A 15,052-nucleotide genomic window follows, 5' to 3' on the forward strand; every position below is an offset into this window, starting at 1 on the left:
TTATGCAGATGGGGCATGTCATAGCATATGCATCAAGGTAGCTGAAACCTCATGAGTCGAGGTATCCCACCCACGATCTGGAATTGGGGGCAGTGGTTTCCGCCCTCAAGATCTGGCGTCACTATATGTACGTGGTTCGATGTACTATATACATGGACCACAAGAGTTTGAAGTACTTGATGGATCAGCCCAACTTGAATATGCGCCAGAGGAGATGGTTGGATGTGGTAAAGGATTATGACTGCAAGATCCTGTACCACCCGGGCAAGGCTAATGTTTTAGCCGATGCCTTGAGCCGTAGGGCAGAAGGTGCCCCGATACGAGATGTTTGCATGAGATTGACAGTGATGACTCTGGTGTGGGACACCATTCGAGGGGCCCAGGCGGAGGCCGTGAGACCGGAGAACCGCCAGAGAGAACGAGTGATCCGGCAGGTATCGGAGTTCATTACCGATAGTCAACGACTTATGACCTTTCAAGGTCGGGTTTGGGTACTGTTTGTGGGCGGAACGCGTACCGTCTTGATGGAGGAGGCGCATAGATCAAAGTTCTCGATCCACCCCGGGGCCACTAAGATGTATTTGGACCTAAAGAAGGATTATTGGTGGCCTTGTATGAAGAGGGATGTTGCATGGTTCGTAGAGAGGTGCTTGACCTGTCGCAAGGTTAACGCCGAGCACCAGCGTCCGCATGGTAAGTTGCCGCCGTTAGAGATTCCCGAGTGGAAGTGGGAACAGATTACCATGGATTTATCACCAAATTACCGAGGACTGCTAGGGGTGTCGATGCAATTTGAGTGATTGTGGACAGGTTGACGAAGAGCGCTCACTTCCTTGCCATCAGTGAGAGCTCTTCCGCGGAGAGGCTGGCAGAGTTGTACATTAGGGAGGTGGTATCGCGGCATGGAGTACCGATCTCGATCGTCTCAGATCGAGATGTGTGTTTTACTTCCAGATTTTGGAAGAAATTCATGATAAATTGGGCACGAGGCTGCATTTTAGTACCGCATACCACCCACAGACTGACGGACAGAGCGAGCAGACGATTCAGACGCTCGAGGACATGCTTCGGGCACGTGTACTGGATTTCGGTGGGAGTTAGGACACATATTTTCCCTTGTCTGAGTTTTCCTATAACAACAGCCATCATGCGAGCATTGGTATGCCACCCTTTGAGCTGTTGTATGGAAGGAGGTGTCGGACCCCCATTTGTTGGATGAGGTAGGGAAACGTGTGATGGGTAGTACTGCTTCAAATGACAGAGCAGATTCAACGGGTCAGGCAGAGGTTATTGACCACTCAGAGTCGCCATAGGAGTTATGCAGATAGGCGTCGGTCGGAGTTCGAGTTTCAGGTCGGGGATTTTGTGCTCCTGAAGGTGTCTCCTTGGAAAGGAGTGATCCGTTTCAGGAAGAGGGGTAAGCTGGGGCCCCGGTATATAGGGTCGTTTAGGGTAATCGCGGGGGTGGGTAGAGTAGCATATCGTTTGGAGCTACCTGCGGAGTTAGGTCAGATTCATGACACTTTTCACGTATCACAGTTGAGGAAGTGTGTGGCCGATAAGTCGGCGGTGGTACCGTTAGAGGATATCCAGGTGGATGCTAGTCTGAATTACGTTGAGAGACCGGTTGCAATTATGGATCGTAAGGTCAAGGTTTTAAGGAACAAGGAAGTGCCCCTGGTGTAGGTCCAGTGGCAACATCGGAGGGGGTCCGAGCTGACTTGGGAACCGGAGCTGGAGATGTGTGAGCGGCATCCAGAGTTTTTTGCGAAATGAGACTTCGAGGACGTAGTCTGATTCTAGTGGGGGAGAATTATAACATCCGGACTCCCAGGTATCTTATTTTATGCTTTATTATTGAGTTTTAGAGAGAGACTCGGCGAGTAGGCGCTCAGACTCGCCGAATGGAAGCGTGGATGGTCAGACTGATTTAATGCTGGACTCGGCGAGTCCATTCGTGGACTCGGCGAGTCCACGCTGTTTAATGAAACCCTAATCCCCGGGGTGTGAGACCTATTTAAAGGGGCTTATAGCCACCCTTTGCGGCTACCAGACCCTTGAGAGAAACCCTTATTGTGCTTGAGCGTTTGTGAGAGAGAAGAAGCCATTATTGGACCTTTGTGGGTTTGTTTTGCAAGAAGAAGTTGATTCCAGCTTGGAGGAGGCCAAGGAGGTTGCATATTCGTGGATTTCAAGCAGAGGGCATCATCTTTGAGGTAGCATATCGACCCTCTTTCTGTTTTGTTAAAGCATCCATGGAACTAGGGTTTCCAATGCCCTTTATTGGGTTGATTTGTTGAGAATAAGATCCCTTATCATGTTTAGATTTCAGATCTGGACCCATAGTGGTCCAGAGAAGGTTATCCACCTTGCATTACGTTAGGTTATGGAGGAAATGAACTTAGAGGGTTGTTTTTGGGACTAAATCATCAAGTAGTGTCTTTTGGACGTTTCATGTGTATCAAGTTCGAACCTTTACGTGTTTATTAAGCTTGGGGAGGTTAGATCTATGGATTAGAGGAGCAGATCTGACCTCAAAAGATCATTTGAGTTTGAGCATGGCTTGAACTCAACGAGTCCAAGAACAGACTCGGCGAGGAGGATGGGTTTTCCCCATAAATCACACAGATGGTAACTCGCTGAATTGGGGAAGCGACTTAGTGAGTCATTTGGGGTTTTGAGGTCGTGAGTTCATGACCAAACTCACCGAGTGACAGTTGTGCACTCGACGAGGTTGGTCAAAGGGTTGACCGTTGACTTTTGTTGACTTTTAGGGTTTGGTCAATTTTAGAGTATTTGAGCCTTAAGAGGGGTAAAATGGTCTTTTACCCTCCTGAGAGTGCTAAGAGAGGGAATGGTCTAGCCTTGGGAAATTTGTTGATGCCGAGTGTTATTTTCCTATGATTAGGCGGAGGCTAGATCCTATTTCACGGAGTCCTAGATTTCCGAGTTACCGAGTTACACGAGGTGAGTCTTCTCACTATACATTACCTAAAGTGGTATTATGAGTTGACCGGAAGGTCTTATGTGCTATGTATGAGATTATGTGCTATGTGATGTATGTATGATATATAATTGTATAGACCGGACCGGAGGGTCCAACGAGACAGACCGGGTCAGAGGGCCCAACGAGCTCTGACCGGACCAGAGGGTCCAACGAGCTACGGGACTGGAGGGTCCCACTGAGACACATCAGCCGGAGCGTCGTACAATAGTCTCGAGTGACGTATGTGTTGTAAGTGGTATTTTGGGGGACTCACTAAGCATTTTTGCTTACAGTTGTTGTGTTATGTGTTTCAGGTACTAGCGAGGACCGTGGAAAGGCACCGGCGTGACTCATACACACAGAGAAGGGATTTGATTTTGTGATCTTGGGATATGTTATGATATGATAACTATTGTTGAATACTTTTGAGAATATTTTTATATAAATTTGGTTGTTGCAAAATTAAAAATTTGTTTTCAAAAAGTCGTCGTTACAATATATATATATATATATATATGAGTCTGTACAACCGTTGCAACTCTGTATGGATCATTCCAACCATAGAATAATAATTGCATTAACTACCGTACTAACCACCCAAACTTGTAACTGTCACTTTAACCACTAATCAAGAATTACCAAATTACCCTTACAATTCCTAAGTCTTGCTTAACTTTCAACAAACCTTTCTTAGTGCATTAATTACCATGATAATTTTTTTTGATTGGGCAGCTCTTTATGGTGCTTAATTTCAATTTTGAACTCTAGGAATCGCGATCAGTATCTCAAACTTGTTCTTTTCATCATTGTAATATTATATAAATTGTACCAGGAAACATCATTTCAACATGATATGACATAACACGTGATGTGACATTAACCGACAAAGAGAGTAAGCAGAGACGATCTCCTTTAAACATAAATGCAGCCATCCTATTATTTGGAATGGAAGATGGGTCACTAGAAAAGCAAAAATAGCACATTTTGTCTCTTTTTACTCTCTTTGTCAGACAACATTTAACATTACATCCATGTTATGCCATATCATGTTCAAATGAAATAAGGGAGATATTAGACATAAAACCAGTAAGAAATTGAAATTAATGTTACATCCATGTTATACCAAACTCATCCATATAAACTCTTAAGTCTACTTATATTTAAAACTTATGTAAATGCGAACCAATAACCGAAATCATTTATGTTTTAGTTGAAATATTTAGTTAGTTATCTTGTGTAAATGTTCTAGTCAAAATTGGTATCCAATATCTGAAAAGCATGCTAGGAATGGAGTATTGAGTCAAAAATTGTCAAGGTTGTTTAATTGCTTTGATATTTCAAATTTTTTCTTAATATTGTAAATTTGCAATCTTTCTAAAGACACCTCTCATCTATAACACCAAGTATCTAATAAAATTTCCCAATGACATCTCACCATTAGCTTGGTTTGCTCATCATATAATTTAAACTTGAAGCAGGGGTGGACGCAGCTACAAGGGAAGGGGGGAAGTGCCCCTAATGTTTTGAAATTTATTATATTAGAGTAGTCTTAAAATCTAATTAGTTGTTCTTCTTAATACAGTAGGACCCCAACAAGTTTTGGCTAAAGTTGTTGGAGTTTGAGAGTTGGGGGCGTCAGACTTTAGTTGAAAACAAATTAAGGCCACTTTGGGCTTTAATTGTCAACGTTCAACAACATCTTCTGTTCTTTGTTGTCGTTCCTTTTAATTAAAACCCTAGAAACATAATCATTATCCCCCTCCCTTCAATCAATCAAGAAAACCATCAAATTTGAAACATCCAAGGGAAGAAACTCGAAAGTGAAGCCCATGATTCGACCTACAACTCAAAATCAAACTTGGAAAGATAAGATTAGTTATATGATTGAGGTTCTAACAAAATGTTTATAATTCTTGATTGAGGTTTTCTTTATGAATTCCTGATGTATTAATGTTGGGGGTTACTAGGTTACAAATTTTGACTTGCTGTTAAAAAAAATTCATCAATTCTCCACTGCTCTTGAAATTGATATTCAAACCTGTTTTAAATAGAATAATAGAGCCATAAAAGTGATTTGGATGGTTTTTTTTGGTAGATTGAAGACGAGCCTGTGTAATTTATAAGGGAATAAGACTAATTAAGGTAATTAACTTTTTGGTTTGTTCACATGTAGGTAACTATCTTTTTTATGTATACATCTAGGTAAAAAACTTTTTGAAACTATTCACATATGACCATTATGACCTATTGTAGCAGGTTACCTCCGACTACAGTAGGTCATTATGGTTACATGTGAACACTTTCAACAACTTCGTTACCTAAATATGTACAAAAGAAAAATAGTTACCCAAATATGAACAAAAACCAAAAGTAAGAATAAATTACACGAATGGTCCCTGTGGTTTGGGGGAATTTATGTGTTTGGTCCCTAACTTATTTTTTTAATTCGGATGGTTCCTACTGTTTTTTTTTTGTTGCGTTTGGTCCATGTCTTACCAAAAAAGACTAGTGTGTCCTTATTAATTTAATTTTTTTAATTAATTTCTTATTTATGTATTTTTTTATATGTTTAAAAAAACTAATAGAACTAACATATCTGTATTTCCTCACCATCCTATCTTTCATCATCATAAACTTTTATTTCTTTTCCATATTTAATGACAACGAAGTCTTCACCATCTATTCTTTTTCGGTCCTTCAACTTCAGCGAGCCAACACCACAACCCAATAAAGTGAAGAGACCGTGGGTTATGGTGTTTGTTCGCAAGAGTTGAAGGACCAAAAAAAAGGATGGTGAAGACTTCCATGTCACTAAAAATTGAAAGAAAATAGAGGTTGAAGAGGATGTGAGATGGGATGGTGACCGGAGGGACCCAAATTAAATTTCTCAAATGTGGTTTCAGATTTACGGTGATGAGATACAGATATATGGGGTCTATTCATTTTTTTAAACATATAAAAATAGATAAATAAGAAAATTATTTAAAAAAATAAATTAATAAGGGCATAATAGTCTTTTTAGGTAAGACAGAGACTAAGCGTGCAACAAAAATAAACAGTAGAGACCATCCGAGTTAAAAAGAATAAGTTAGGGACCAAATCACAAATTCCCCTATACCATAGGGACCATTCATGTAATTTACTCTTACTTTTGGTTTTTTTCATATTTAGGTAACTATTTTTTTGTACACATCTAGGTAACGAACTTGATGAAACTGTTCACATATAACCATTATGACCTGTTGTAGCTGGATGTAACCTGCTACAGCAGGTCATAATGGTCATATGTGAACAGTTCCAAAAAGTTTGTTACTTAGATGTGTACAAAAAAAAGATAGTTACCTATATGTGAAAAACCCAAAAAATTAATTACCTTAACAAGTTCTATTCCCAATTTATAAAGGTTAAAGTAGGAACTATCATTCATTGGAGAGATGGAATGAAAAAAACAGGGGCTCATATGGAATGAAAAACATGCTAGTTAATGGAATGACATCCCTTCGTTGATGATTCTTTCTTTTCTAGTTTATCAACAAAGAAACATTTTTGAGAGGAATGAAATAATGCTTTTCGTTCCATCTCTCAATTTTCCCTTCGAAACAACACCTTAGCTTATATTTTGGAGTTTCTGGTACTGTAGTTTGTTTGTGCTTCTGGTTTACAAGCTTCAAAAACTGCTTATTTTCAATATCAATTCTTCAGTTAAAAAAAAAAGAACCGGATCTTGAAACCTTGTTTAAAATCATTTTGACGCAACCCAAAAATTTATTTGATACTTTTGTGCCCCCAACGTACGAAAATCCTAGATCCGCATGGAAATATATTTTGTATACATGCACGACTATGGTATAGTAGAGGAATATAACATGATGTGCTACCCAATGTATTGACATATGTGTTTTTTTTTAATTACGAAGTCATTATAATAATTATAAGTTTTAAAACATTTAACTTATGGCTGACGAACATTCTTGGACCGTGAACTCACCTCCTTAGACCTTAAACTCACTTTTGTGTGTTAAGATGCTACTTAAACACACCATGAGCTGTAGAAATGAGTCTAGAAACAACCTCAATCAAGTAAAGGACCTTAAATCATGCCAACACTACCCCCTTGGATGTTTACAGCCATAAACCTCCCAAGAACATCTTCTTAGACAATATAAATAATTAATTGAAATAAATATAAAAAGTATAACAACAAAAGTTTACATAATTTCTTGTTTGGGTAATGTGTGTATGGCCTTGTCCTTGGTCTCTAGTAGTGAGTTTTAGAAGTGTAACAATATTCATTGACATATTTTTTTTTATCTACTACAAACATATGTAAAGTTTATTACAAAAACACATTCAAATGAATACATATTTATATGATGATTCATATACCGAACTTGAGAAGAGTGAAGAACACGGAAATTAAGTACACTATATCGATCAGCAAAGAGGTGTCGATTCAAAGCAGAACCTTCGTTAACAGATTTGAAACTTGTTGCATTGTTGGTCTTTCATGTGGATTGGAGTTCAAACATGCTCTTGAGAGTCTTAGTACCGAGTTAATCTTCTTCTCAACTTGTGGTGAGGGAAGTGGAATCCGATTGTCTCCAACATTTGCAAACACCAAATAATCAGCAGACAACGTTGGTAGTTCACTGGGATGCTTTCCGATGATCACTTCTAGTACACAAATTCCAAAGCTATACACATCACATTTCTCGGTTGCCACCATTGTATAAGCAAGCTCTAAATCCAAAGAAACATAAGATAGAAACAAAAAAAAAACTATATCAACCCAACAAGTTTCTAACATAAATACATATATGTATACATAGATATTATATATATATATATATATATATATATATATATATATATATATATATATCATGAAACATAAGAAGATATAGAAATATAATAACAAGATTATGTTACCTGGTGCGATATAACCATAGGTGCCTGCAACTGCGGTCCAATTGGATGAGTCTAGCTTTAATAGCTTGGACGTGCCAAAATCAGAAATATGTGCCTCATAATCAGAATCAAGAAGGATGTTGGCTATGGATATGTCTCTATGAATTATAGGAGGTGAGCAGTCGTGATGCATATACGCCAAACCATTAGTTATAGCCTTTACAATATTGACCCTTTTCAACCAATCCAATTCTTTTGCTAAGACATCACTTCTTAAGATTAATCCAAGGCTCCCCTTTTCAAGGTATTCATAAATCAAAAATGAGTAGCGGGCATGGGAGCAATATCCATAGAGTTTCACTATGTTTCGATGCCTAATGTTTGTTAATGCTCTTATCTCATTAAGGAAACCATTATGATCAACATTCTCAGATGATGAGTGAATTTTCTTGACAGCTACCATACTATTATGTTGTAGCTCGGCTTTGTACACAGTCCCATATCCTCCGATCCCAATAGCATATGCTTCATCAAAATTGTTCGTTGCTTTCAAGATGTCATCATACACTACTCCTCCATCAAAACTTATTATAGAGAAATAATCGCCTCCTTCTTTGCCCAATGGTTTTTGTTGAGAATGGCTCTTTCGTTTTCGATATGCAATAAGGCCACAAATGAAAAGACCAAGTAGAATTGCCCCGATAAGAGGGAGCATAATTACAAAGAAGAGATGATGATGAAAGGGATCATTTTTCTTCTTCAAGATTTGAATTGCACAAACTTTGAGTCCTGTATAATTTCCACACAAACCTGGATTGCCTTGTAAGGATGCATTTACAAAGTTGGTGCAAAGGGGAACTGGACCTGAGAGCTCATTGTAGGAAAGGTTGATATCAATCCCATGAGGCAAACTTGTAAAAGCATCAGGAATAGAACGAGATAGTCTATTGTGAGAAAGATCTAATTTTTGCAAACTTTGCAAAGTTTGTAATTCAGATGGTATCTCGTCTGTGAGCAAATTCTGAGATAAATCAAGTTGTGTTCGTTGACCTAATTTACCAATGTCAGATGGAATTTTTTCACTAAACTTGTTATTACTTAGATTCAAGTGGTGGATGTGTGCCCAATGACCAATACTTTTTGGTATCGGCCCGTTCAATCTATTTCTAGAGAGATCGAGTTCTTCAAGGCGTTCATAGAATTGAAGCTCCATAGGTATAACACCTGAAAGTTGGTTATCAGACAAGTTCAAATACAACATAGTTTTCATCTTCCCAAACTCCTTTGGGATCTCACCAACCAAATGATTCGAAGACAGATCAAGCCTTTGTAGTTGAGTTGAATTTCCAAATTCTAGAGGAATGGAACCACTAAGTTTATTGTTGCTCACCCTAAGATCAGTGAGAGATTTCAAATTCACAAGTTGGGTAGGAATGGGACCAACAAGTTGATTGTAATGCATATAAAGGGAATTTAAAGATGTCAAATCACCAAATGATGAAGGAATATAACCATTAAGTTGATTGTAGCTCATCCCAAGATGAGTGAGGGACTTCAACTTCCCAAGTTCAGTAGGAACTGGACCAGATAATTTATTACTAATGAGGATCATCCACTTTAAGTTGCCCATGTTTCCTAGTGATGAAGGAATAGAACCATTAAGTTGATTGGAGCCTACATCAAGATTAGTTAGGGACTTCAAATTCCCAAGTTCAGTAGGAATGAGACCAAAGACTTGATTGTGGTACAAATGAAGAACTTTCAATGATGTCAAATCACCCAATGATGATGGAATAATTCCACTAAGTTGATTGTCACCCACATCAAGAATTGTGAGAGACTTCAAATTCCCAATTTTAATAGGAATACGACCGGATAATCTATTACCATATAGGGACAGAGATTGTAGGTTGCTCAGGTTTGCTAGTGATGAAGGAATAGAGCCACTAAGTTGATTCTCAGCCACTTCAAGATCAGTAAGAGATTTCAAATTACCAAGTTCAGTAGGAATAAGACCAGAGAGTTGATTTTGGTACAAATACAGGTAATTCAAAGATATCAAATCGCCCAATGATGAAGGAATAGAACCACTAAGTTGATTTTTATACAAGGCAAGATCAACGAGAGACTTCAAATTCCTAAGTTCAACAGGAATGGGACCAGATAAATTATTGACATGGAGGTACAAAGTCTGTAGGTTGCTGAGGTTTGCTAGTGATGATGGAATTGAACCACTAAGTTGATTATCGCTCACTGTAAGATGAACGAGTGACTTCAAATTCCCAAGTTCAATAGGAATGACACCAGAGAGTTGATTGTTGTCCAAATAAAGAACATCCAAATATGTCATATTACCTAATGATGAAGGAATAGAACCACTAAGTTGATTGTCGGCCAACTGAAGATCAATGAGAGACTTCAAATTCCCAAGTTCAATTGGAATGGGACCAGAGAGTTGATTTTCGTACAAATAAAGGGCATTCAAAGATATCAAATCACCGAATGATGAAGGAATAGAACCACTAAGTTGATTTTTATACATGGAAAGATCAATGAGAGACTTCAAATTCCCAAGTTCAAAAGGAATGGAACTAGATAAATTATTCACATGGAGGTATAGAGTGTGTAGGTTGTTGAGGTTTGCTAGTGATGATGGAATAGAATCACTAAGTTGATTGTCACTCACCGTAAGATGAATGAGAGACTTCAAATTTCCAAGTTCAGTAGGAATGCGACTAGAGAGTTGATTGTTGTCCAAATATAGGACATTCAAATATGCCAGATTACCCAATGATGAAGGAATAGAACCACTAAGTTGATTGTTGGCCAACTGAAGATCAATAAGAGACGTCAAGTTCCCAAGTTCAATTGGAATTGGACCAGAGAGTTGATTTTGGTACAAATAAAGGGTGTTCAAAGATATCAAATCACCTAATGATGAAGGAATAGAACCACTATGTTGATTGCCACTCACATCAAGATCAGTGAGAGACGTCAAAGCACCAAATGATGATGGAATTGAGCCAGATATGTTGTTTAAGTATAGGTACAAGCTGGTTAGTTAGTGCAAGTTCCCTATTTCTGGTGGCATTACTCTAGAAAATTTATTCTTTGAAAAACAAAGGTAGACAACTTTGGAAAGGTATCCGATTTCTGGTGGGATAGGGCCAAAGAAGTTGTTCATACCAAGATCAAAATGTGTAAGATTTTGTAACAAATAGAATGGAAATTGGTGGAGTGTACCTTTTAAGCCATTTAAACTGAGGTTCATCTTGTGAATCCTCCAATCAGTATTGCAAACTATTCCAAACCAAGAAGTACATGGAACTGATGCATTGGAATTCATAGGGAGGGGATTCCATGAAGAGACCAACGAGTTGTTTGGGAATTTAAGGGTTTCTCTCCATTTAAGAAGAGCATTGGCTTCTTCTAAAGAAGCAGAAGCGAAATTTGGTATGGGGGAGAGCGTGACGATTAATAGAGCTACAGAGAAAATAATTTTTTTTGAAGAAGACATTATTTGCTTTGCCATGTTGCTTTTAATAAAAAAAAAAAGATGGTTTGCATTTCCTGATTTATACTTGAGCAACCGGTTTCTCTTGTTTTCTTATTTTCAGGTACTTTGAAAGGAAATTTGGGCAATGTCATATTTTTCCACAAGTAGTGTCTTTTACGTTAGAAGAAAGTGGCATAATTTTTTTTCTAAGTGTCATAATTTTCCACAAAGGATTGTATTACACATTGAATTGTATCTGTCATGACATTAATCCTTTTTTCTTAGAACAAAATTCGTTGTAAACCGAAATTTAGCAAGGCACCTGGACTAAAAAAAGAAACCTGTAACATATGTTATTGTTGGATTAATTTAACAATGTTATAATATAATATAACATCATAATTTGGATATATTTACTTTGTTTTCTGATTAATGCTAATAGAAGTTTCATTGAAAGTGTATTTTACTTCATAATCAATTCTTCAAACAATCATATAGATGACTGTCACTTCAAAACTGTGCGAATGGGTCAATGGAGATAGGGACGTAAGTGTCCTTTATAAGAATCGGAAAAGCAAATGAACAATGTGTATTCCTTGAACGTGTGTAGTGGGAACAGAAGATAAAATATGAAGGCAATTAAATACGAATGATGGTTTTCAACGTTCCCCGCATCTATTTCCCATGTTATAAATTTCTTTTATTTATTAAAGATACCAAAACGCCTTATACTTCATCGACTTAATGTTTTCCCACATCCATTTCCCATGTTAATTTCTTTTATCACTTGAAGTGACTAAAACGTCTGTTTTCTCATATTTTCCACAACTGGTTAGTTTACACAAGTCTTCAGCATAAAAGTTCAATAGAGAACCATAATTATTGTTTTTTCAAGGAATCAAATCTTTTTGGGAAAACTGCAATAAAGTCCCTACATATTGGTCTCATAATCGATTTAGTCCTTATGTATTTTTTTTATTCAATTAATTTCAAAATACCGGTAATCGTATTCAATTTAACCCTTTGACCCGGCCAACAGGTCATCCAACTTTCAAAAATTACATTTTTGGCCCAGATTTCAAAATTTATTACAAATTTGGTCCAAAATTTACACTTTTGGTCCAGATTTTAATTTTTTTTTACAAATTTGGTCCAAAATTTACCCTTTTTGCCCAAATTTTAGAATTTTATTATGAATTAATCTTAACTTTAGTTTTTTTTACAACTTTTTTTCTCAAAAATTTGTTTCTAATATGTTTTTTCTTTATAAACTCATATTTATACAAAAAAAGATATTTTCACATAAAAATCTTATTTTTTCTACATAAAAACTTTTTTTAAAAGGTTTTTTGTATATAAAATATCTAGTTATAAAAGTAGGTTTGGACTATTTGTGTGATATCTCTTAAAATATCAATTAAAAAACTAAAAATAACCCTAAATTATAAAAACATGTTTGAATTATTTGTTCTTTAATCACATTTATATGAAAGTTTAAACTAGTTACATTATATAGGAAAGTTTAAAATATATATAATATAATAATATTATATTTTATTCGTAAGAATTTTTTTAAGAAAAAAGTTAAAATCATCACTTTGATATATTTTTTTATATCTTTTCAATAAATATATTATCTAAATAAAACATATCCATTAATGGCATGTATCCGATCTAGGTTGTGATTTTTTTATTGCCAATCAACCTTTTCTTATTTGGAATATTTATAATCTTGTATTTCCTTTATTATTTAATGTATGTTATATGAAATATCGGTTGCAATTTATTATCGATAAACATGTTTTTAGGGGAGTGAGAAATGACCAAAAATACAATAGCAACATAAATATATAAAATATTATAACTATCAATAACACAATAGAATACTTTAACTAAAGTTCTAAAGAATTTACACATGAGTTTGGTTAAAAAAAAATACTCAAAGACCTGAAAAATGCTTGAGTTGAGCTTCACAAGGAATTTTTTTAACCAAACTCATGTGTAAATTCTTTAGAACTTTAGTTAAAGTATTCTATTTTGTTATTGATCGTTATAATATTTTATATATTTATGTTGCTATTGTATTTTTGGTCATTTCCCACTCCCCTAAAAACATGTTTATCGATAATAAATTGCAACCGATATTCCATATAACAGAGATTAAAAAAGAAAGGAAATACAAGATTATAAATAATGCAAGTAAGAAGAGGTTGATTGGAAATAAAAAATCACAACCTAGATCGGACACGTGTCATGAATGGATATGTTTTATTTATAATATATTTATTAAAAAGTTATAAAAAAATATATCAAAGTTATGATTTTAACTTTTTTCCTAAAAAAATTCTTACGAATAAAATATAATATTATTATATTATATATATTAAACTTTCATATTTAATGTAACTAGTTTAAACTTTCATATAAATGTGATTAAAGAACAAATAATCCAAACTTGTTTTTATAATTTAGGGTTACTTTTAATTTCTTAATTGATTTTTTAAGAGATAGCACACAAATAATCCAAACCTATTTTTATAACTAGATATTTTATATAAAAAAAACATTTTAAAAAAAGTTTTTATATAGAAAAAATAAGATTTCTATGTGAAAATATGTTTTTTTTATATAAATATGAGTTTATAAAGAAAAAACATATTAGAAACAAATTTTTGAGAAAAAAAGTTGTTAAAAAAACTAAAGTTAGGATGAATTCATAATAAAATTCTAAAATTTGGGCAAAAAGGGTAAATTTTGGACCAAATTTGTAAAAAAATTTAAAATTTGGGCCAAAAGTGTAAATTTTGTACCAACTTTGTAATAAATTTTGAAATCTGGGCCAAAAATGTAATTTTTGAAAGTTGGATGACCTGTTGACCGGGTCAAAGGGTTAAATTGAATACGATTACCGGTATTTGGGACTTAATTGAATAAAAAAAAAATATAAGGATTAAATCGATTATGAGGCCAATATGTAGGGACTTTATTGCAGTTTTCCCAAATTTTTTTTCAATTTTTTAGAGCTTATTCTTTATCGAAAAAAAAAAATCTAAAAATATCTAAATTCATATATTAACATTGTGAATGTGAAAAATATTTTTCAGATTCACTGTGTGAATCCGGATTCATGTTGTGATTTTTCAAAAATTCACAGTGTGAATTTGACGTAAAAAAATAAAAAATTGAATTTGATATCATTGGAAAAAGGAGAAAAAATTATGCATTTATGTATTTTTAGTTTTTTTTTAATAAAAAGTAAGTTCTAAAAATTGAAAAAAAGATTGGTTCCTTGGTTAATTATGGTTTTTTATTGAACCTCACCTTATATATATATATATATATATATATATATATATATATATATATATATATATATATATATATATATATATATATATATATATATAGGATGAGGTTCAATAGAGAACAATAATTAACTAAGGAACTTAGGAACCAATTTTTTTTTCAACTTTTAGAATTTATTTTTTATCAAAAAAAAAAACTAAAAATACAGAAATTCATAACTTTTTATCATTTTTCCAATGATATCAAATTCAATTTTTTTTACGTCAAATTCACAATGTGAATTTTTGATAATTCACAATGTGAATTTTTGATAATTCACAACGTGAATCCGAATTCACACAGTGAATCCGAAAAAT

The 15,052-nt window shown here is 34.9% G+C and overlaps 1 protein-coding gene across 1 annotated transcript; it reads right to left on the minus strand.

The window, feature by feature from the left end:
• Window positions 1-7,275: 7,275 nt before the first annotated feature.
• On the minus strand, window positions 7,276-10,959 carry LOC111915833 (probable leucine-rich repeat receptor-like protein kinase At1g35710). Its single transcript, XM_052768033.1, has 2 exons — window positions 7,916-10,959; window positions 7,276-7,726 (listed from the first exon to the last, which is right to left on the minus strand). Exons 1-2 carry the CDS (start codon window positions 10,434-10,436, stop codon window positions 7,440-7,442), a joined length of 2,808 nt encoding a protein of 935 aa, XP_052623993.1. The 5' UTR covers window positions 10,437-10,959; the 3' UTR covers window positions 7,276-7,439.
• Between the last annotated feature and the right edge of the window lie 4,093 nt (window positions 10,960-15,052).

Source organism: Lactuca sativa, chromosome 1 (genome assembly GCF_002870075.4).
Source record: "Lactuca sativa cultivar Salinas chromosome 1, Lsat_Salinas_v11, whole genome shotgun sequence".
Classification (NCBI taxonomy): domain Eukaryota; kingdom Viridiplantae; phylum Streptophyta; class Magnoliopsida; order Asterales; family Asteraceae; genus Lactuca; species Lactuca sativa.

Coding starts and splice junctions, on each gene's coding strand:
- LOC111915833 (XM_052768033.1), bottom strand. CDS start 10,436: ATGTATAAAAATCAACTTAGTGGTTCTATTCCTTCATCATTCGGTGAT. Junction 7,727..7,915: donor CTATGGTTATATCGCACCAG/GTAACATAATCT, acceptor CTTTGGATTTAG/AGCTTGCTTATACAATGGTG.